Source organism: Canis lupus, chromosome 7 (genome assembly GCF_003254725.2).
Source record: "Canis lupus dingo isolate Sandy chromosome 7, ASM325472v2, whole genome shotgun sequence".
NCBI lineage: Eukaryota > Metazoa > Chordata > Mammalia > Carnivora > Canidae > Canis > Canis lupus.
The window spans coordinates 39,714,823-39,737,601 of NC_064249.1; the positions used below are offsets into that span (position 1 = coordinate 39,714,823).

The 22,779-nt window shown below is 43.4% G+C and overlaps 1 protein-coding gene across 11 annotated transcripts in view; it reads left to right on the plus strand.

Annotated features, from left to right (window-relative positions):
• The first annotated feature begins 9,484 nt into the window (after positions 1-9,484).
• The window catches only part of NVL (nuclear VCP like), a 90,642-nt gene continuing 77,347 nt past the window's right edge, over positions 9,485-22,779 (plus strand). For 8 of the 11 annotated variants that reach the window (XR_007412004.1, XR_003129362.3, XM_025430717.3 and 5 more), the window contains exons 1-7: positions 9,486-9,634; positions 12,884-12,957; positions 14,224-14,276; positions 14,359-14,458; positions 18,316-18,373; positions 19,124-19,381; positions 22,479-22,608. Coding sequence is in view for 9 of the 11 variants with exons in the window: in XM_025430717.3 (XP_025286502.1) it covers positions 9,578-9,634; positions 12,884-12,957; positions 14,224-14,276; positions 14,359-14,458; positions 18,316-18,373; positions 19,124-19,381; positions 22,479-22,608 (730 nt within the window). In the remaining 2 variants the exon portion in view is untranslated. Of the gene's footprint in view, positions 9,635-11,132; positions 11,231-12,883; positions 12,958-14,223; positions 14,277-14,358; positions 14,459-18,315; positions 18,374-19,123; positions 19,382-22,478; positions 22,609-22,779 lie in introns of all 11 variants that reach the window. The other 3 variants (XM_049112489.1, XM_049112488.1, XM_049112490.1) reach the window with 3 other exon arrangements.

Here is a 22,779-nt window from a genome sequence, read left to right on the forward strand (position 1 = left end):
TCCCCAGGACCTGTATGTGATTAAAACATTGATGAAATAAATCAAAGAAGACCTAAATAGATATACCAGGTTCACAGATTAGAAGACTCAAAGTCGTTAAAATGTCAATTCTTCCAAAACTGATCTACAGGGTCAATACAATACCAATCAAAATCATAGTAGGATTTCTTTAATATTAATATAAAGCTTATTCTGAAATTTATATGGAAAGGCAAAGGACTTATAATAGCCAAGACAATTTTGAAAAAAACACACCAAAGTTGAAGGACTCACACTGATTTTAACAGAAGAAACCAAAGAGGATTTAAGGAGTTAGAATGAAAAATTCACTACAGGGTGTCAAAAGGAGATTTGAGCAGGCTGAAAAATAATCAGTAAACTTGAAGATAGGTTAATTGAAATTACACAGTTTAAGAGGAAGAAAGAAAAAATAAAGAACAATGATATGACCAGACCCTATGAAACCTTCAGGACACTATCAAAGTACCAACATATGTATAATGAGAGTGCCAGAAAAGGGGAGAGAGAAAGGAACAGAAAGAATATTTTAAAAAATAATGGCCAGTATGTACATGAATCTACACATCCAACAAGATCAATAAGTCTTATGTAGGATAAACTCAAAGAAGCCCACACCAAAACATAATGTAATCAAACTGTTTAAAGTCAAAGATGGAATTCTGAAAGCAGCAAGAGAGAAGTGACTAGTCATGCATCTCAATAAGAATAAAGTCAGGGATCCCTGGGTGGTGCAGCGGTTTAGCACCTGCCTTTGGCCCAGGGCACGATCCTGGAGACCCGGGATCGAATCCCACGTCAGGCTCCCGGTGCATGGAGCCTGCTTCTCCCTCTGCCTGTGTCTCTGCCTCTCTCTCTCTCTCTGTGTGTGACTATCATAAATAAATAAAAATTAAAAAAAAAAAGAATAAAGTCAGAATCTCAATAAGGTTAAAGCTGATTTCTTACCAGAAACCCTGGAGACCAGAAGACATTGGGATAACAGAATCAAAGTGATGAAAGAAGAAAACAAAACAAAGCAAAATTCTAAACCAATTCTATATCCAGAAAAATCATCCTTAAAAGTAAAGGAAAATGTAAAACTCCCAAGAGAAGACATACAGGAAAGCTTCATGATGTTGGATTTGGCAATGATTTCTTGCATATGACACCCAATGCACAGACAACAAAAGCAAAAATGAATGGAGCTACATCAAACTTAAAAACTCCTGTGCATCCATGGAAACAGTTGACAGCAAAAAGGCAACCTATGGATGAAAGGGGAGAACCTCTGAAGTCATATATCTGATACAGGGTTGACAAGAATGCATAAAGAATTCCTACAACTCGGGATCCCTGGGTGGCTCAGCGGTTTAGCGCTTGCCTTTGGCCCAGGGTGTGATCCTGGAGTCCCTGGATCGATTCCCACATTGGGCTCCCAGCATGGAGCCTGCTTCTCCCTCCTCCTGTGTCTCTGCCTCTCTCTCTCTCTGTGTCTATCTCTATCATAAATAAATAAATTAATTTAAAAAAAAGAATTCCTACAACTCAACAACAACAATAAAAATAACCCAATTACAAAATTGGCAAGGATTCAAAAAGATATTTTTCTGTTTGAAAAGAAGGCAGCGGGCAGCTCAGGTGGCTCAGCGGTTTGGCACCGCCTTCATCCTAGGGCCTGATCCTGGAGGCCCCGGGATCGAGTCCCACATTGGGCTCCCTGCATGGAGCCTGCTTCTCCCTCTGCCTTGTGTCTCTGCCTCTCTCTCTCTGTGTGTGTGTCTCTCTCATGAATAAATAAATAACATCTTTTAAAAAAAAGAAGAAGGCATCCAAATAGCCAACAGGCAGATGAAAGTATCCCCCACACCATTAATTATCAGACCAAGGCACACCAAAATCATAATGAGATACCACTTCATCCCCATTAGGTTGGCCACTGTCACAAAATAAAACAAAAACAAAAAACCCAGAAAATCAGAAGTGTTAGTAATGATGTGGAGAAATTGGAACCCTTGTGCACTATTGGTAAGAATGCAAAATGGTGCAGCCTCTATGAAAAACAGTATGGAGTTCCTCAAAAAATTAAAAGTAGAATTATCATATGATTCAGTAATCCCACCTCTGGGTATCTATTTAAAAAAACTGAAAGCAAGATCCCAAAGAGTTATTTGCATGCCCATGTTCATTGCAGTATTGTTCAAGAGAGCTGGGAGGTGGAAGCAACCCAAATGCCCACTAACAGATGAATGGATTAAAAACATCTGGTATATAAGTAAAGTGGAAATTTTTTGGCCTCTAAAAAGAAGGAAACCCTGTCACATACTATAACATGGATGAACCTTTAGGACATTATACTACATTGAAATAAGCCAGTCACAAAAAGATAAGTACTATATGATTCCACTGATACAAAGTATCCATAGGAGTCAAACTCCTAGAAACAGAAAGTAGAATGGTGGCTTCTAGGGGCTGGGGTGAAGGGGAAATGGGGACTTTTCTAGTGGGTATAGAATTTCACTTCTGCAAGATCAGAGTTCAAGATCTGTTGTCCAACAATGTCAACGTGGCTAGTGCCACTGAACTGGACACTTAGAAATGTGTAGGATGATAAATTCTGTTACATGTTTTTCATCACAATTTTTAAAAAGATTTTATTTATTTATTCGAGAGAGAGAGAGAGAGAGAGCTCGTGCACGCGCGTGAGAGAGAGGCAGAGACACAAGCAGAGGGAGAAGCATGCTCCATGCAGGGAGCCTGACGTGGGACTCGATCCCAGGACTCCGGGATCACAACCTGAGCCAAAGGCAGATGCTCAACAACTGAGCCACCCAGGCGTCCCAACCACATAAAATTATGATTATAAAGTTATTAAGGAGCACGTAATGCATAAAGATGTAATACGTGGGGCACCTGGGTGGCCAGTTACTTCAGTGGCAGACGCTTCATTACAGCTTATGTTGTGATCTCAGAGTTGTAAAATTGAACCGTGTCAGGGTCTGTGCTCAGTGTGAGTCTGCTTGAGATTCTCTCTCCTCCCACTGCCCCTCTCCCTCATGCACCTGAATGCTCTCTCTCAAATAAATAAATCTTTTTTAAAAAAGATGCAATATGTAACAATAACAATGTAAGAGGACAAAGCTATACATATAATGGTAGTGTTTTTTGGTTTTATTTATTTATTTTGAAGATTTATTTGAGAGAGCGAGCACTCACAGACACACGTGTGGATACACAAGCACATGCACAAAGGGAAGGGGGAGAGAAGAGGCAGAGGGAGAGAGAGAATCCCAAGTAGACTTCCGCTTGAGCACAGAGCCCGAACTGAGACCCAGAAACCATAACCCGAGCTGAAACCAAGAGTCAGACACTCAACTAACTGAGCCACCCAGGTGCTCCCCATCCCCAATTTTTTAAAAAAAGTTTTATTTATTTATTCATGAGAGACACACACAGAGAGAGAGAGAGAGGCAGAGACAGGCAGAGGGAGAAGCAGGCTCCATGCAGGGAGCCCGACATGGGACTTGATCCCAGGTCTCTAGGATCACGCCCTGGACTGAAGGCAGTGCTAAACCGCTGAGCACCTGGGCTGCCCCAAAATTTTTATATACAATTGAAACTAAGTTGATATTAACTCAAAGTAGATTGTTATAAATTAAGATGTTAATTGTACATCCCAGGGCAACCATTAAGTAATTAACTTTAGAGGCAACTGAGGTTAAGAAATTAACTTTAGAGGTGCCTGGCTGCCTCAGTCGGTAGAACTCGTGACTATTGATCTTGGGGCTGTGAATTGGAGCCTCTCTTTGGGTGTAGAGATTACTAAAAAAACAAAATCTTAAGAAAACAGAAATTAACTTTAGGGAGATACCAATCAAAATCACAATGAAATAGCATTTCACATCCACTAAGATGGTTCCAACTAAAAAACAGAAAGACAGAAAATAAGTTTTGGGGGAGGATATAGAGAAATTAGAGCCCTCTAGCAGTGCTGGTGGGAATGTAAAATAATGCAGCTGCTTCGGAAAACAGTTTGGTTGTTGTTAAAAAAGTTACATGTTGAAAAAGTTACACATTTGAAAAAGTCACACAATCCCACTTTTAAGTCTATGCCCAAAAGAACTGAAACCAGGTATTTACATAAAAACTTGTACAAAAAAAAAAAAAACTTGTACAAAAGTGTTCTAGCAGCATTATTCTCAAGAGCTAAGAAGAAGAAAGAATCCTAATGTCAATCAACTGATGAATCGATCAATGACATGATCTGTCCATACAGTGGAATGTTATTCAATCCCAAGAAGGAATGCAGTACCAACACACATTTCAACCTAGGTAAGCCTTGGAAACTCCATGCTAAGTGGAAGGAGCCAGACACAAAAAGTCACTAATTGTGTAACTCCATTTATAGGAAACGTCCAGGGACTGTGGTAAAAGGGGAATCTCTCGAGAAGGACAGAAGCTTTGTGGTTTCCTGGGACTGGGGAGAGGGATTGGGAGTGAAGACTCGATGGCATGGGCTTTCTTCTTGGGTTGAGAAAAATGTTCTCAAACTACAGAGCGGTGATACTTGCAAGGCACCGCGGATGTACAAAAAGCTACTGAATTGCATACTGTAAAGTAGATAAAATGGGAAATATTTTGTTATATAAATTTTACCTCAATTTTTAAAATCCCTGAATTATACACTTAAAATGGATGCATTTTATTACAAATAAATGACTTGGCCTCTCAATGGAGTTTGGCTCTTCTTGGCCATTTGGTCTTTCCCATTAGTCTTAGATTCAACTTTTCAAATTCCCCCAAATAACCTACATTCACTCAAATTAATGTTGGTTCTAAATGACAGAAAGTTCATGTGATGGTGATTTAAAGCAGAAAGAAGTTTATTTTTTCTCTCTGTTCCTCAAAAAAGTCAAAGGCTTCAGGGCCTTTGCACACTCTCCGTACCAGAACCTCTCTCCTCACACAGCCAGTCCCTGCTGACCTCAAGGTCCCTAAATGTGCCCTTCTCAGAAAGTCTTCCCCTGGCCACTGGGACAGAGAGGCAGGCTCCCTCTTCTCTTCCATACCACTCCTCATTATTTTCTTCACCATGTTCCCCAACTGAACACTGTCTCCTGGAAGGTACTACTCCAAGGGCCGTAAAATCCTTATTATTTCTCATTATTCTAATTTTAAGTTGTTTTGCCAGGCTGTGGCCTGCTCCTCTCAGCAGAATATTAAGCTCCAGGACCACATCTGTTTGACTCTTTCTCTCTTATAGTATAGACCTGGCACAGAGGAGACAACAAACATAACATGCCTGCTCGAAATATTATTTTCATTCTATTTAAAATTATGGACATGAATGAGGCAATCATCTCAAAGGAGGACAGACTTTATTAGCGAACAGAATTATTAGTCTTTACCAGATAAAATAAAAGTTTTTTCCCTGAATCTCAGAAAACAAGGACACAGACTCAGTCTCTAGCTTCAGGGAAGCAGACAACCTCCCTTGTGACCCTGGGTAAGAAATCTCTGCCATTCACACTCTCTCACCTTTTCTCCATGTACCTATTACACACGGGGTGGCCACATATTGTCCAAACCGGACCCTTCTGAGAGATAAAGGTGAGAAACTGGATATACAAACAAACAACAGCCAGACTACATATAAAAGCAGAACCCTGACTTACAATCTGCAGGATCCAGCCTAGGAAGCCAGCCTGCTACCTGAAAGCAGTCAGGCCTGTAGAATATCAGACCATTCCTCTAGCAAATAGCCCAGAAGGCCAAAAGATACATCCTAGAACAACTGGCCCCAGATGGCCAGGATTCCACTAGTAACTCACAGCTTCCCTGGTTTTTGTCCCAACTTCCAATTTGAGGACCAACCAGAGCCAGCCAATCCACTCCCCTAACTCACCACATTAGGATGCCCTGCTTCTAGTTAGCCGTCCTGCAGCTTCCAGCCAACAGCCTCCAGCCAGGGCACCCCGGGGAGCCATCCCTGTTCCAGCCACAAAGCTCAGCCGCTCTTCTGCCTCCATTGAGTCCCTCCCAGAACACGAGTGACAGTGGTGGCCACCCTTGGCTATCGTGAGCTCTGAATAGCCTTTGCCTGTTCTCATTGGGGTGATTTTCATTTATTTCCACAAATTACTAAACTGTTAATAACTATGCTGCATCAAGAGGTAAAAATCGGGACTATTCTGAGTCCAGACTTGATCACCCAAATTATACAGCGCTAAAATTAGCCTAGAGGCTGTTTGTTAGAGAAATCAAGTCTGGGAGGGCAGGGCGAAGGTTGTGAAGAAGGGGAAATGTGCCGCTACCACTAGGTGGGGTTAGGAATTAAGGAACAGAGGACATTTCAATGATCGCAGGAAGATCCTTAGGTCCCTGTGCACTCAAGCTACTAGTCAGTGACTTTTTGGTTCGGATGTATGGTACAGTAAAACCCGAATGCTTGAATTGATGGAAAGTTGTCTTCTGGGCAATAATTACTGAAAGTAATTCCAGCAGAAAATGTTCAAGCATCCCATTATTGATACCTAGTATTAACTTACTTTCAGTTATTGTCAGCCATACAAAATTCTTTTAAAAGATGGAATGCCTGGGTGGCTCAGCGGTTGAGTGTCTACCTTCGGCTCATAGGATCCAGGACGAGTCCCGCATTGGGCTCCCTGTGGGAAGCCTGCTTCTCCCTCTGCCTGTCTCTGCCTCTCTGTGTCTCTCATGAATAAATAAATCCTTAAAAAAAATTTTTTTTAAAAGAACGAGTTTAAAATTCTAGAGTGTCAGAGTATTAAATTTCTTAATAAAATTAGAGTCGTCAAGAATATGGTCAATAAAACGAGTGAAGATGGCGCATTCTATTTCCCAGATTTAAAATGCTCAATGCTTTTCATGTTGAAACACTTGTGCATATTATTACCTTCACCAAAATATTTTTTAAAAAAATACATTTGTAACCCATGATATAGATCAACAGTAAGGAGAAGCAAGGACTGGTTTGTCGAGGTGCTGTATACTTTCTTTTCCTTGAGGTTCATAAGTGAGGCCCCTTTCACTGACCCTTGTCCTTGTACCACACTCCCATTTGTCACTAGAGATTCTTAGACTGGACACAGGACTTTGATGATCTCAAGGCAAAGAGACTGGTGATCCCCATTAGCTTAAACTTGGGGGAAAAAAAGATAGAAAAAGAATGTCAAAGTGACAACAGCAGACCATTAAACCAAGTGTGGGGAACTTCTAAACACTAAGGCCTTTGTGAATGCACAGGTCAGACACCCACGAGCCAATCCTAAAGGTAGAATAGTGCCCCCACGGCAAATTACAGACTCACAAACTAGCCTGCTTTCTGTCCGTTGTGATGCTGCTGGGCTCTTCAGCCCTTCATCTTTATTCTATGTGGTACATTCAGCATGCACACAATTAAATTACATTTAAACGGTTATTAGGCATTGACTATTTATGCTAATTACTGCAAGAAGTCTTTGCTGCTGCTAAAGTTTGATATAATCAAGTACATAAATACTTAACCTAATAAGAAAAGATGTCATAAAAAGGTACAATTATCTTTTTTTCTCTCTCTCTCTCTCTTCTCTACAAAACTCAAGGGCAGGGCAGGGACTGAAACCGGTGAGAACTCAATAAATGTTTGTTGAATATTCATGCAATGGGCAGAGATTTTAACCCAGGGAAATATGGGGAAAGGCCACAATGGAGCTGGCTAGCTAGCTAGTTTTTCAAAAGTCATAGAGCTGCAGGTACCCAGCAGCTTCAGTAACTGTAACCCTGGGAGCAGGACTCCCACCTCCTCCCAGCTGCCGCACTGCGGTGACACAGCAGCCCTAGGCATGCACAGCAGAGAAGGAGGAAAGGAAGTTGGAGCCCAGTTAACCTAAGTTTTGAGTATCAGAGTGGGAATCTATATTCAGTGTAGGGATAAGAACCACTGTAAAGGGCAGCGAGGCATGTGATTGGAATTCAGAGGGGAAGGGATCCCTGGGTGGCGCAGCGGTTTAGCGCCTGCCTTTGGCCCAGGGCGCGATCCTGGAGACCCGGGATCGAGTCCCACATCGGGCTCCCGGTGCATGGAGCCTGCTTGTGTCTCTGCCTCTCTCTCTCTCACTGTGTGCCTATCATAAATAAATTAAAAAAAAAAAAAAAAAAAAAGGAATTCAGAGGGGAAGATAAGCCATGGTTTCCTGAGCAAGAAGATGGTTGTGTGCCAGCATCTCCCAGCTTCTAATTCCACCTCCCCCCACCTGAATAAACAGTGTTGCCATCAGCCAAATTAGATCTCAAACAGGAATCCTGAGAATAAGATAAACCAACAAGCAAACAGAAAGAAGAGCCGGTAACTGTGCATGTGAGTGTGCCTGTTAACGTTAACTGTCTCTTTGTGTCTTCTCAACTGCATAATAAAACCCCACGGGCAAATACAGATGTTCATCAAAATTTTGGGCCGCTTATGGGTCTAGCTGTAGTCCTGCACCGCATGTACTCCCTAAGCCAGTGGCAGAAAACAGTGCAAGACCTCCAGGTCTCTGGATAAGGCACACTTGAGCTCCCCTGTGGACACCTGCTCACACCTGCGCCCTCCTGCTCACACCTGCACCCCTCGCTCACATCTGTGGCCTCCTGCTCACGTCTGCATTCCCCTGCTCACACCTGTGCCCTTCTGCTCACACCTGTGTTCCCCGGCTCACACCTGTGCCCTCCTGCTCACACCTGCACCCCTCGCTCACATCTGTGGCCTCCTGCTCACGTCTGCATTCTCCTGCTCACACTTGTGCCCTCCTGCTCACACCTGTGCCCTCCTGCTCACACCTGCACTCCCCTGCTCACCTGGGCCCCTTTATTCACACCTGCGCTCCCCTGCTCACCTGTGCACCCCAGCTCACACCTGCGCTCCCCTGAGCACACCTGCCAGGGCCCGAACCCTCCCTCCTCCCAGGTGGGGCCTCCCTGCGGAGCCAGGTGGCGCCGTGTTTTCATCCTGGCCGCCTCGTTCCAGGAGACCTCAGGTTCGGGTTTTGTTAAGATTCTGGAGGGATCCCTGGGTGGCGCAGCGGTTTAGCGCCTGCCTTTGGCCCAGGGCGCGATCCCGGAGTCCCGGCATGGAGCCCGCTTCTCCCTCTGCCTGTGTCTCTGCCTCTCTCTCCTCTCTATGAGTATCATGAGTTAAAAAAAAAAAAAAAAAAAAGGTTCTGGCCGATACTAGCGTCGCACGGAGAAGGCGTGGCTGGACCCGACGCACGAACCCAAGCCGGGCACGGACGTCCGCAGGTCCCCAGAGCGGCGGTGCGCACCTGTGTCCGCGCAGCGGGGAACAATAAAGTTGAGCTTGTTCAAAAGGGGTCTTTTGTCATCCAGGGCCCGCTGGACGAGCCTGCAAAATAAGGCTCCCACGGAGTCCCCAGCGTTGGCAGGTGTCCTGTTTCTCGGGGCGTTCTCCTCACTCGGGACAGCGCCGGCTGGGGCGGGGCGGGCGCGGGCACGGGGGGCGGGCGGCCCGGCGATCGCCGCGGGCAGCCCGGCGAGGACCCCGGCTCCGGTGGAGCCCGCTCCCCGCCTGCGGCCGCGCGCCATGAAGCCCCGGCCCGCGAGGTTCGTGGACCGCAAGCTGAAGCAGCGAGTCGCGCAGGTAGATGCCGGGCGCCGCGCTTTCTCGGTGGCCCCCGCGGCGAGCCGAGCCGGGCCCGGGCGGTGTCCCGCGGTGCAGCCCCGAGCGCCGGGCGGCGCGCAGGGGCCTCGCGCGGTTCGGACCTGGGAGAGGCCGTGGGGCCGCCGGTTCCCGGTGTCCGCTGGTCCGCGGGGAGCCACGCGCGCTGAGTGTCTTGCAGTGGCGCAGCCTCCAAGCGGCGTAAGGAGGAGGGAGACGTTTCACTCTGCGCTTTGGAAGCTGCATCCTCTCACTCTTTTACTTTGCCGGTGCGGTGCCGCAGTTTCCTTTTCGGATGGGTCTCTTGCTACCGAAGTCTAAATAAGTGTTCCTGTGCTGTTTCTCGGTCCTCACACTCCTTTTACTTCCTAGGTGCTGTCACCCGGTCCAGAGCCTTTAAATACTATCTGTGTACGATTTATATGCTCGCCAAAAAATAATACAGATGGAAGATGCCGTATACGTGTATTTGTGAATATGTAAACGTAAATGCAATGAAAACATATTCACTTTATTTTTTTATATTTATTTGAGAGAGAGGGTGAGAGCATGGGGGTGTGGGGTTCAGAGGGAGAAGGAGATGAAGACTCCGCGGGAGCAGGGCGCCCCACAGGGCTGGATCCTGGGACCCTCAGATCATGACCTGAGCCAAAGGCGGACACTCGACCGACTGAGCCACCCAGGGGCCCCTATATATTCACTTTACATACTCCTTATTTCCAAGACTCGTGCGTGCAGTGTGGATTTTATCTTGAAAATCCAGCTGTGGGGCAGCCCTGGTGGCTCCGTGGTTTAGCGCCTGCCTTTGGCCCGGGGCGTGATCCTGGAGACCTGGGATCGAGTCCCACTTCGGGCTCCCTGCAGGGAGCCTGCTTCTCCCTCTGCCCGTGTCTCTGCCTCTCTCTCACTCTCATGAATAAATAAATAAAATCCTTTAAAAAAAAATCCAACTGTGTACTCAACATTTCCTCTTGAATGTCTGATGGGCATCTCCAACAACATAGCTACACTCGATTTTTAGATATTCTCCTCCAAACTGGTCTTTTCTCAGTGTTCTCTATTTCAGTAAATGACACTACCAGTAGCGTCCAGTAGTCAGGGCCAGAAACCTTAACAACCTTCCCAACCATTACTACTCCTTTGTTTCGCTTTCTGTAACCAATGAATTGGTACTTTATTTGCCTTTCCCATCACCACGTACCCCAGGCCCAGCCACGCCTCCCACCAGTCACAGCACAGTTGACTGCGGATCTCTGTGGTCATTTTACCTACGTAAGGTGTGTTCTTCACCGGGCTGCCAGGGAGGTTCTTTTAAAGGGAGCTTGGCGGGGCCCTGCTCAAAACCCCCTGCAGTGGGCTCCCATAGTATCTGGGGAAAAACCATCCTAAAGAGTCATGTACTCTGGGCCCCGTCTACTTCTTCATGCTCCTTTTGCTCCCTCTTGCTTTCTGTGTCCTCACCACACTGACCCTCCTGCAGCCCGCAGCTGGCTCTCGGTGTCCCCACCACGTGCTGCCTCACTTCATCAGTAGATGTCTGGATGGTGACCCCTAACTCCAGTGGTCCTTGCTCTCATGGTATGGGACTACTCTTCACCATTTCACATTATCTGTTTTCCTCTATTCCTTTTACTTTGGTTCATTATGAAAACAATAGGTTTTTATGGTTTAAAATAGAAGGGGCAGAAGGGCATAAAAGAAAAGGCATCCCTTTGTCTTCATTTCTGTAGGGGTAACCATAGAGAGTTTCTATTGTATCTAAAATTTTGTATGCCTGTACGACTTATGTGTGTATATATATTATCCACACAGACTCATCTGCATCTATTCTGCTGCTTGTTTTCTTCACCTAGTGGTATATCTTAGGCCTTTTCCCACAAATAGTACATTTGTCTCCTTGTACCTAGCACACCAGTTATTTTTATTGTTACGTGACAAACCATCCTGAAATTTAGCAGATTAAAGTGATTTTATTTCTGCTGCCATCAAGGAACTGTTTGACTTGTAGTGGGTACAAGATGTACACAAATATGTATAATTCAGAATTAACTGTAGTAAATGACAGCATGGTCTAGGAGTCCAGGGCAGGGGAAGATTACCTAGAACAGGACTGTCTTGTCACTGGAGGCAGTGGTGCAGAGACCATTATCCTGTGTTTGGGATTCTCAAGAAGGTGCTCAATGAAGTCAGGCATCCTTGACTGGATGACTAGTGAGCATTGAAACCCAGACATTAATAGACATCCCGTGTGTCAAATCTGGCCCTGTGATATATGTGCTGCCAAGTGGGTAATTAGCTTTTCAACGTCTCTCTGAGCCTTTCTCATCTATAAAGTGGGGAGCCTGGCATCCCTCGTGGGACCACGAGTGCTGCTACAAAGCTCTACAGCAAGTGCTTGAGGCCTTCAGTTTCTTAAGACTTTTTCTCATGGTGCCTCCAGGCACATTTATTAAGTAGTTAGATCCAAGCCACTTTATGACTGTTTGTTTATTTGTTTTTTTAAAGATTTTATTTATTTATTCATGAGCGAGAGAGAGAAAGACAGAGACACAGGCAGAGGGAGAAGCAGGCTCCATGCTGAGAGCCTGATGCCGGACTTGATCTTGTGACTCCAGGATCACGCCCTGGCCCGAAGGCAGGCCCTAAACCGCCCGAGCCACCCAGGGGATCCCCTTCATGACTGTTTAATGCAAATAACTTAGTAGCTTTTTGAAAACATAATATATAAAAACTGAAGGAAAATTAACACAGTTGTGTTTCATTCTTAAGTAATCCCACTTAAGAGTGGGGCTTGTGTGCCTATTGGGTCAGGTTGACCCTGCCACTCTTATTTCCTGTTCCGCACTAATTTTTGCAAGGGCTTTACTTATAGCAACTGCTGAAAACCCAGTTTTGCAAAGATCTGACATCATCCAAAGGTGATTTCATATTGAAATCATGAATTGTCTCAGACCTGAAGTTCCTGCAGTGGTGGTCAGGTGGCAAATATTATGATGCTCCCTCAGATTTATAGTAGCCCTTATGCCCTTGTGAGCTAAAGTGCTTTGTTCTGGGGTATTTCGGAATTTAGGATGTAATAACCCCTCACTACCTTATAGCTATTCTAGTTGTTGTTACTGTGCTCTCATAGTGATTAAAAATGTAAGTATAACATGTTTGAATACCTCAATCTCTGATTAAAATCACTGAGTTTGAAACACTGAGTACTGAATGTCATATTTTCTGTTTTAGTACCTCACCAGTAACAGATGTGGCAAATATGTGGACATCGGAGTCTTAGCATCTGATTTACAAAGAATGTACAGGTAAAGAGATGGAGTCTCCAGATTTTTGCCTTTATTTTTAGTTTCCATCCTGCCTGAATTCTGAGTTGACAATAATCGCTGCTGGCACTAATTTACCAGTCCATAAGTTCAGGATTCAGTTTAGTTATACATAGATTTACCAAATATGTATCATATGCAGAGCGCTTTCCTTGTGACTAAGAAGAATTGCTTCTCTTTCAGCACCATACAGTCTAATCAGGAGTGGTGCCTCTTTTCCTGTCTCCTTAAAGAATCAAAACCATGAGACATGATCTCCTTGGCTTCCTGGCTACCTCAAAATGTCTCTAGGCTTCTCCCCTAAATATTCAGTTTTTTTTTTTTTTTTTTTTTTTTTAAGAAGATTCTGTTTTTCTCTTGCATCTCTGACCCCAGCTTTCATGACACTGCATGCACTCCATGAGTTATCACCACCCTGTATATCGCAGTCTCCGTCTTCCTTAGTATACTAGTTTGCTAGGACTCCCGTAAGAAAGTATTAGAGGCTGGGGAGCTGAAGCAACAGAAGGTCAAGGCCTCAGAGCTGTAGGCTGGAACTCTGCTGTCGATCAAGGGACCGGCAGGATTGGTTTTTCCTGAGGTCTCTTGGCTCTCGGGTGGCCATCTTCTCCTTTTGTCCTCATATGGTCTTTCCTCTGTGCGTCTGTCTGTATCCTAATCTCTTACTCTTATTTAATATCTGTATACCCAATGTGGGGCTCAAAGTCACAAAGCTGAGATCAGGAGTCATGTGCTCCGTCAACTGAGCCAGCGAGGCGCCCCTGTTACTCTTACAAAAACACCAGTCATATTGGATTAATTTGCTCTAGTGCTCTGTCTTGTGGGCCCACTAGGATGGCTGCCCTGCCCTTTGGAACCGAGGAGGATAGTGCCACTCCCCGGACCCAGGCCCCAACCTCTGAGCCCCCTTTAGAGTTGATCATCCCTTTCTGTGAAGGATCAAGTGTGTCCACAGTTGAATGGCCCATCCTGTAGAATCCCAGGAATTCAGCAGCATTCCTTCATCCGTCTTCCCTGTCTCCTGTACAAGCGGCCAGCATTCCTGATGCTGTAAGCCCATCTCTACTCCAGAAAAATTTACAGTAGAGAAAATGTAAACTCAGAAGTTGCTTGAAAATAAGCTTACGATCAGTGTGAATACAGTGACATGCTTACATATTTGCAAATTAATGTCATCAATTTAGATTGAGTTTAATGAGAAAATGTTGGTGGAGATCCCTGTACTAAGACGTTTGTTATGTTTTTCAGTGTAGACTATGGTCGAAGAAAAAGAAATGCTTTTAGGATTCAGGTAGATAAAGGTGAGTCTTTTAGTGTTAGAGCTGAATTATTAGTGAAGTTTAAGAACTGTGTTAGCTCATGACATTTTTCTTTTTGTTTTAGTATTTAGCATAATTACTAGTGAGAAAGAAGTTAAGGATCTAACAGCATTAGAAGATGAGCATCTGGCAAAAAGAGCAAGACAAGGTGAAGAGGATAATGAGTAAGGATTACACAAAAAGGGGGTGTTTTTCTAAACCAGGGGACCGACCACAGTACATTCCTATTTGTAAAATTTGTGGTGGCTCTTCATTGCCAGCAAGGCCGTGTATACTACTTACCTACAGTCTCCAGACCTTTGGGCCTACTGCATCTCACTGTTACCCAAAGAGGGCAAATTCTTTGTGTCTTTGTGTGAGTGGCCTTCTGTAGCTGGAGTGTTCGTTTCCCTGCCACAAACTACTCCCCAGCCTTTAAGACGCCACATGAATGCTCCAGCCAGCCGTCTTAGACGCCTTTCTGCCTGCTTCCTTAACTCTTGCTTACAAGTGTTTGATATGATGCTTGTCATATGGTGTTGAGATTACTTGTGTGTAACCCCGACAGACCTGTCTCCTTATCTTTGTTACTCTCTGCCCTCATACAATGCCAGATACCTGAAAAGGTAGCAGCTAATCTTGCTGTTTAAGAAATAGCATTAATGGGATGCCTGGTTGGTTCAGTGGTTGAGCATCTGCCTTTGGCTCAGGGCGTGATCCCGGGATGCCTGGATGAATCCCATATTGGGCTCCCTGCTCCCTGCATGGAGCCTGCTTCTCCCTCTGCCTATGTCTCTGCCTTTCTCTGTTTCTCATAAATACATAAGTAAAATCTTTAAGAAAAGAGAGAAATAACATTAAGTATTTTTATCATGAATAGGTGTTATATTTGTCAAATACTTTTTATGCACTTAATGAACGATTTCGTTATGGTTTTCTCCCTTTGTTCTATTAATTTGGTGAATTACATTGATTTTTTTTTTTTTTTTTTATTGTTAAGCCAGTCTTGCATCCTGGGATATGCCTTACTGGGTTCCATGTATTATCCTTAGATATTGTAAAATTGTTTGCTTATCTTTTTCTGTACATGCTTATGTCTGTCTTCATATTGATCTGATTTTTTTTCTTTTTTGTAATGTTTTTGTCAATTTAGGGTTATACTGGCTTTGTAATATTAGTTGGCAAAAAAATTTTTTTTCTCTATTTGACCAAAAAGTTAGTAATGTCACCGCTACTTCTTTCTTTTCTTTTTTTTTTTTTGAGATGAAGTTGTGGAACATTGCAATGTATATATAATTTATATATATTTATATTTTATATATATATAAAATCTTAAAAAACTTAAAAAAAAAGAATTCATCTTGGGCTATAGGCTTCTTTTTGGAAAGGATTTTTTTTTTTTTTTTTTTGGAAAGGATTTAGATAACCTTTAGTTTTACTAATTCTAGGGCTCTTCCTATTTTCTTTTTCTTCTTGTATCAGTAAATTGTACTCTTAAAGGAATGTGTCCGTTTCAGCTAAGGTGTGGAATTTGTTGGCATAAAGTTTTCAAGATATCCTCTCATTTTGCCTTCAATGTCTATAGGATCTGTGGTGGTAGTTCCTTTCCACTTTGCTGGCTTCTTATTTGGATTTACTGTCATTTTCTTAACTAGTTCCATATTTGTGGACATTGGCTTGTTTCCAGTTTTGTGCTAACGTGCAGTAAATAATCCTTTAGCACATATATCTTTGTATACATTTCTTTGTTTTTTAAATGTTAAATTCCTGAAGTGGTATTTCTGGGGTTAAAGGTATATTTTTGAGATTCTGTTACATTTGGAGCTGGTTCATCCTCCCAGCAGCTTTGTAGGAAGAGTGCATTCCTCTGCACCCTTGTTATCGTAGTAGTACTATTATTTAATCTCTACCAGCTTCGCAGGCAGAAATTGATATGTTTTAATTTGTAATTTTTGGATAACTAGTGAGGTTAAATTTTTTTGACTGTTTAATGTTTCCTCTTTTAGTTGTTTGCTTATGGGTTTTGTCTTTCATTTGAGAGGTGTTTGAATTTTCTGTATTATTTGTCAGATCCCTTCATAGAAAATAGCACCTCCTTTTATACGTACTCCAAATGCTTGTTCCATTTTGCCATTCGTCTTTTATTTTTGTTAAAGTATCTTTTGAGGGGCACCTGGGTGCCTCAGTGGTTGAGCCTCTGCCTTCGGCTCATGGTGTGACTGGGGTCCTGGGATTAAGTCCCACATCAGGCTCCCTACAAGGAACCTGCTTCTCCCTCTGCCTATGTCTCTACCTCTCTCTCTCTGTGTTTGTCATGAGTAAATAAATAAAAAAGTCTTTAAAAAAGAATAAAATAAAATGTCTTTTGAGGGCAACCCTGGTCAGGTCCCCTCCCTCTTCTGGAGTTTTGTACTGTCACTCAAAAAGAGAGTCTTTTGATTAGAGAAGTCCTGCATCTGCCAGTCTTTTCCTTTATAGTTGATGCTGATACGATTAGACCTCTAGCACAGGAGTATATGGGATAATTACCTGTACTTTTTCCTTGTTTATTCATGGCATTCCGTTTAACTCTTTTTTTTTTTTTAAGATTTTTATTTATTTGAGAGAGCACATGCACAAGCAGGGGGAGCAGCAGAGAGAGAGAGGGAGAAGCAGGCTCTCTACTGAGTAGGGAGCCTGACCTGGGGTTCGATCCCAGGACCCTGAGACCATGACCTGAGCCAAAGGCAGATGCTTCACTAACTGAGCCACTCGGGCACCCCAAACATTTAACCTTTTTTTTTTTTTTTAATTTTTATTTATTTATGATAGTCATACAGAGAGAGAGAGAGAGACACACACAGGCAGAGGGAGAAGCAGGCTCCATGCACCGGGAGCCCGATGTGGGATTCGATCCCGGGTCTCCAGGATCGCGCCCTGGGCCAAAGGCAGGCGCTAAACCGCTGCGCCCCCCAGGGATTCCCCAAACATTTAACCTTTAAACCATTTGTAATTATCTTTGTAGGATGTGACTCTTAGGGCAAAATGGTTTTTTTTTTTTTTCAACTAGTTGAATTATCCACCTTCTTTACATTGATTAGAAACACCCAAACTTACATTAATAGAATTTAATGAATAACAAAAGAATTCATGTCTTTTTTATAAAAGAGTCATAACATTCATGTAAACCTTTTTTTTTTTTTTTAAGATTTTATTTATTTATTCATGTGATACACAGAGAGAGAGGCAGAGACCTAGGCAGAGGGAGAAGCAGGCTCCATACAGGGAACCTGATGTGGGACTCGATCCAGGTATCCCAGGATCACACCCTGAGCCAAAGGCAGATGCTCAACTGCTGAGCCACCCAGACATCCCTTCATAAACCTTTTTATTTAGGAAGAGTCCTGTTCTTGTTTAATTATTTTCTAAAGACATTTTATTGAATAGTACCAGGGTACTATAGTTTTACTTGAAGCTGTTAAAATATCAACTCTGGGTTATAATGAACTGAGGCCACATTCTTAGTTTGTCGTTAGGATTTATGCCTGTTCCTTGCTGAAAATTTATTTGTACCTTCATTTCTCATGGACAGACTTGGGAAAGCTCCACCTGGTCACCTGGCTGTCACGTGGAGTGTGTGAATTTTTACTCAGTTACTCATTTATGGCTTGCTGGAATATTTCCTTTTTTTGGCACCTGATATTCCTAGTAAGACCCTTGGATCTGATAGGAATTTGCATTTTATTTATTGCTAGGATTAAGGTAACCACCATTTATTATGTACTCTAAGGAATTGGTGAGCTTCTCTTGAGTCCTCTGATAACTTAGTGAGGTGGACATTATTTATTATCCCTCTTTATGGATTAGGATGTGGTGCTCACAGAGATGAGTAGAAGCTAGTAACCTGCAAGTTGTATTTTGAATCCAGATTTTTCTTAATTCCAAAGCCTGGACCCTTCACCACCATAATATTTTGCCTTAGTATATTTTTTGCTTGGAGTAGTAAATTTTTTAGGATGTGGAGAAAAGCCTTTAAGATGTTTCTTTTCCTCTTCTTACTGAGGTATACTGAAAGCTATTCAGACAGTGATTCAAATATGGAAGACTACCCAGATCCACAGGTAAGCTAGACATTTAATGGACCCTTTGATTTTTTTTTTAATCATCCTGAATGATTTAACAAAATAATTAGCCTGGAATAGAATAAGAGACTTTGAACATCTCTGTCAATAAATAATTGAATATTTCCTGTGTACAGTGTTGAAGAATTCTCTGGATGGCCATCCTTCCAATATTCGTGTTTATAGCCTATTTTATAGGGGGGAAAAAGGGAAGAGAGTGGCCAGAAATAGGGCATGTGGGAAGACAAAGGGGAATTAACAGTAAATATTGAGAAAAAGATACATTTTCTGCCAAAGGGCTGGCATTGCCAAGAAGTAGGCTTCACTTAAAGGGAAATGTGGAAATAATGTATCAGATGATTTGTAACTTACTCTGTTTTTTCCTAATGGTAGTTTATGTTTTTAACAAAGGATGATAATGAGTCATATTTGATCAGTATTGAATTGATAGGATAGTAGTGACTCTTCTTGACAACCAGTTCGTTTTCATACTTGATTCCGTTGTATTTTTTAAAACTGATCTTTGTTACTTAGTTTTAACTTCCATTTATGAGTCGGTGCTTTAACTTGAGGTGAAGTGGGGACATCTTTTATGAGCAGTAAATGTTTGCTTGTGAAGCTTCTCACTGTGAACCCCTGTGTTTTCTGACTGAAATGCTGTGAGAGAAGCTGTTGACTGTGGAATGTATGGGTAACAAGCTTTCCATGAGTACCTGTGAGTAATTTATGATAACGTTGTGTTTCTGCCAGGTGGCAAATCACATGAACAGCTCCCTGCTGTCCTTATATCGGAAAGGACATCCTGATTCTGTTACAAGTACTCCCGAGATGGAGCCCAGAGAACCGACAGTCTCAGTCCCACGGATGCCTTCTGGAACAGGCTCCGGCCCGTTGAAGGCCCCAGCCAGAGCTTCTGAGGGAGGGTGGTTTATCGACAGAACTCCTGCTGGAAAGATGGGTCTGACAGACGAGAAGAGTAATCACAAGCAGCCAGGATCTGAGAAAGAGGTATTTTTCTGGTGGAATTTTAGCCTTAAGTACTTGGAGCGCATTCCAGCCTTTGAATGTCACATCAGCAGATTCTTGTGGCTCGTGAAGGGTGTGGGGGGAGTTGGCAGCACATGGAGAACATGCTCACATCCTCTCAGCTGCCGCTGTTTCTGAGTTAGAGCCCTAAAGACTGAAATAATTTCCCGTGGCTTATTCTCCACTCGCAGGGTCTTTTTTTTTTCAAGTCAGGTTGTTCTCATTTGTGCATTAAAAATGTCTTTGTTCAGGCATCCCCAGGTGGCTCAGTGGTTTAGCGCCGCCTTCAGCCCAGGGCATGATCCTGGAGACCCGGGATCAAGTCCCACGTCGGGCTCCCTGAATGGAGTCTGCTTCTCCCTCTGCCTCTCTCTCTCTCTCTCTCACTCTCTCTCTCTCCCTCCGTGTCTCTCATGAATAAATAAATCTTTAAAAATGTCTTTGTTCAGTCTAAAATCAAAGGCTTCATGATTGTGAGTGGCTGCCCTGCTGGCTCTTCAGTCATCTGTCACCTACCTCCCCACATGGCCTGGTGCTGTTTCTAAAATACTCCATGCACGCTCACCTGGGGCATGCACACCTGTGCTTCTGTCTGGACCTGCCCCAGATTCCTGTGACTTACCTCCTATTTCCTTGTAACCTTGGTGGAGTCCTTTCCTGATATGTAAAATAGCATGTCCTTGGGTACTGTTTCCTGACCCTGCTTCATCTCCTTTTTGTCAAGCACTTTGGACCACTCAGAACTTATTGCATAATTGTTTAGTTTTTTTTCTTTGACTGTCTCCTCTAGAATGCCAGCTTGTTTTGTTTAATAATGTCTCTCCGGCTAAAATGCAGCTAACAGGGCACCTGTGGGGCTTAGTCAGTTGAGCATCTGACTCTTGATTTTGGCTCAGGTTGTGATCTCAGGGCCTTGGGATCAAGCCTGGTGTGGGGCTCTGCACTGGTCATGGAGCCTGCTTGAGATTCTGTCCTTCTGCCCCTCCCCCTACTCATGCGTTCTAATTCTGTCATTCTCTCTTGCTCTCTAAGTAAAATCTTTAAAAAATCATTAAAAAAATAAAATGTAGCTGATATGTGGTTGTCAATTTGTTGAATTAGTGCCTAATGGCCTTCCAAGGTGCACTTACCGGTGCAGGTTAAAGAATAGGTACTTTGCACATGTGTTTCAGAAGGTCGGTCCTTGTCAGAGGGAGCTCTAAAGCAGCATGTGGCTCGTTTTCCCCTGAAGGTAATGCCCCAAGGGAGCCTGCACAAATGGGTACACCATGAAAACGTACAGAATAAGTAAACACCCGTTTTTTAACCTTTCTAGGTTCAGCTATACCATACCTAAAAGTAAAGCTGAATTATCACAGAGTGAACACATTGGGCACCATCCTTAACTGACTGTTTTTAACAACTGACACAATGAGAGGGAATTTATAGGAATTTGTCCCACAGTAGTCCCACAGACGCCCCTCTCTGGTGTGATAGGTGCTCTTGAGTACTCGAAATATGGTTAGTGCAAATGAGGAACTAAATCTGTAATTTAAATTTATAAAGTAATAGTCAATTCAGTTATTATAAAACTTCTAAGTATATTTGGAACAACTTGGGTATATGAATCTACTTTTTTTTTAAGACTTTATTTGAGGAGAGCAAGCGAATGAGAGCGCACACTAGCATGGGGAGGGGCAGAAGCAGACTCCCCGCTAAGCAGGGAACTCGACAGTGGAGCTTGATCCCAGGACCCTGGGATCATGACCTGAGCGACCGACTGAACCCTCCAGGCACCTCAAATCTACTCTTTTAGTTGTAAATTTTATGAACCTAAATACAAATTATGTATTTCGCATTAAAATTTAGTGTCTGAGTTAAGATGTTCTATAATAGGGACGCTTGGGTGGCTCAGCATTTGAGCATCTGCCTTCAGCTCAGGACGTGATCCTGGGGTTCTGGGATTGAATCCCACATTGGGCTCCTGCAGGGAGCCTGCTTCTCCTCCCTCTGCCTATGTCTCTGCCTCTCTGTGTCTCTCATGAATAAAAGTAAAATAAAATAAAATAAAAAGATGTGCTATAATAAAGTACACATTGGTCTTTGAAGACTTGCTATTAAAAAAAAGCAACATAAGACCTCTCAATTTTTTATGCTGATTGTATGTTGAAATGATAATGTTTTGAATATATTCGATTAAATACTAAATTAACTTCACTGATTGCTTTTTCCCTTTTTTAAACGTGGCTATTGGAACATATTTAAAATTATGTATATGGGCAGCCTGGGTGGCTCAGTGGTTTAGCGCCACCTTTGGTCCAGGGCCTGATCCTGGGGACCCAGGATTGAGTCCCACATCGGGCTCCCCGCATGGAGCCTGCATCGGGCTGCATCTCCCTCTGCCTGTGTCTCTGCTTCTCTTTATGTGTGTGTCTCTCATGAATGAATAAATGGAATCTTTTGGGGGAAAAAATTCTGTATATGGCATTGTATTTCTCTTGGCCAGCACCACTGTAAGTGGTTTCCAAGAAATGAGACTTGACTTGGCAAAACCCTTCTCCTTTAAATTATTACTGGGCCTTTTTCATATCTGAACATTCATCATCTGTTCTTAGAAAACATTATTATAGGGTTAAGGAAATAGCTTGACTCTTATGCAGAATTATACTTTCTTATGGCTTTCAAAGCAGCTCTGTAGTGCTGTTTAATGTAGTGATTCATCAGACATCACATGAAGACACTCTGGTGAAAGGCTGGTGAGAAACACAAGACGAAGGTTAATGTCTCCACTCCCGGGACTCAGAGTTCCATGAGGGATGCAGAATTTCTCCGATATAAGCAGATTGTGGCAGGCTCTAATACACTTGCAGGTTCAGTGTCCAGGGAGTGTGAGGAAGAGTCTGGAAAGGAAGTTTTCATGCGTGGGCTATAAACTGAGCTTCAGCTGCAGAAAACGTGGCCAGTGTTCAGCAGAGACCATGATTGAGCAGAGGGGCTGGAAACTGATGCCAGTGCCTGGCCAGGAATGCCCGTCTTGAAGAATACATTACTGATGTTGTGGTTTCAGGCATGGCATATTTAAGTTTCTTTTCCTTCCCAGGATTCCAAAGATGCTTCCCTTCTGGAGAGTAATGAGAAAAGGAAAGGCAGACTGAGGAGCAAAGGGAACAAAAGGAAGAAAGATGTCCAGGAAGCGGATGGGGAAATAGAAGGTGTCCTGCACAAGAAAGGTGGGCTATGTGTCCTCAGGGGCAGGCACGGTGGCAGGCGGGTTTCGGAAGAGGTGGTGCCAGTCCCTGCCATCATGCTTGGGGGACCTGCCAGGTGTGGTGACATCTGTGATGAAAGACTTCAGTGTCCCAGGGACCTCAGTTTCCTTAGACATTATTAAATAGAACTGA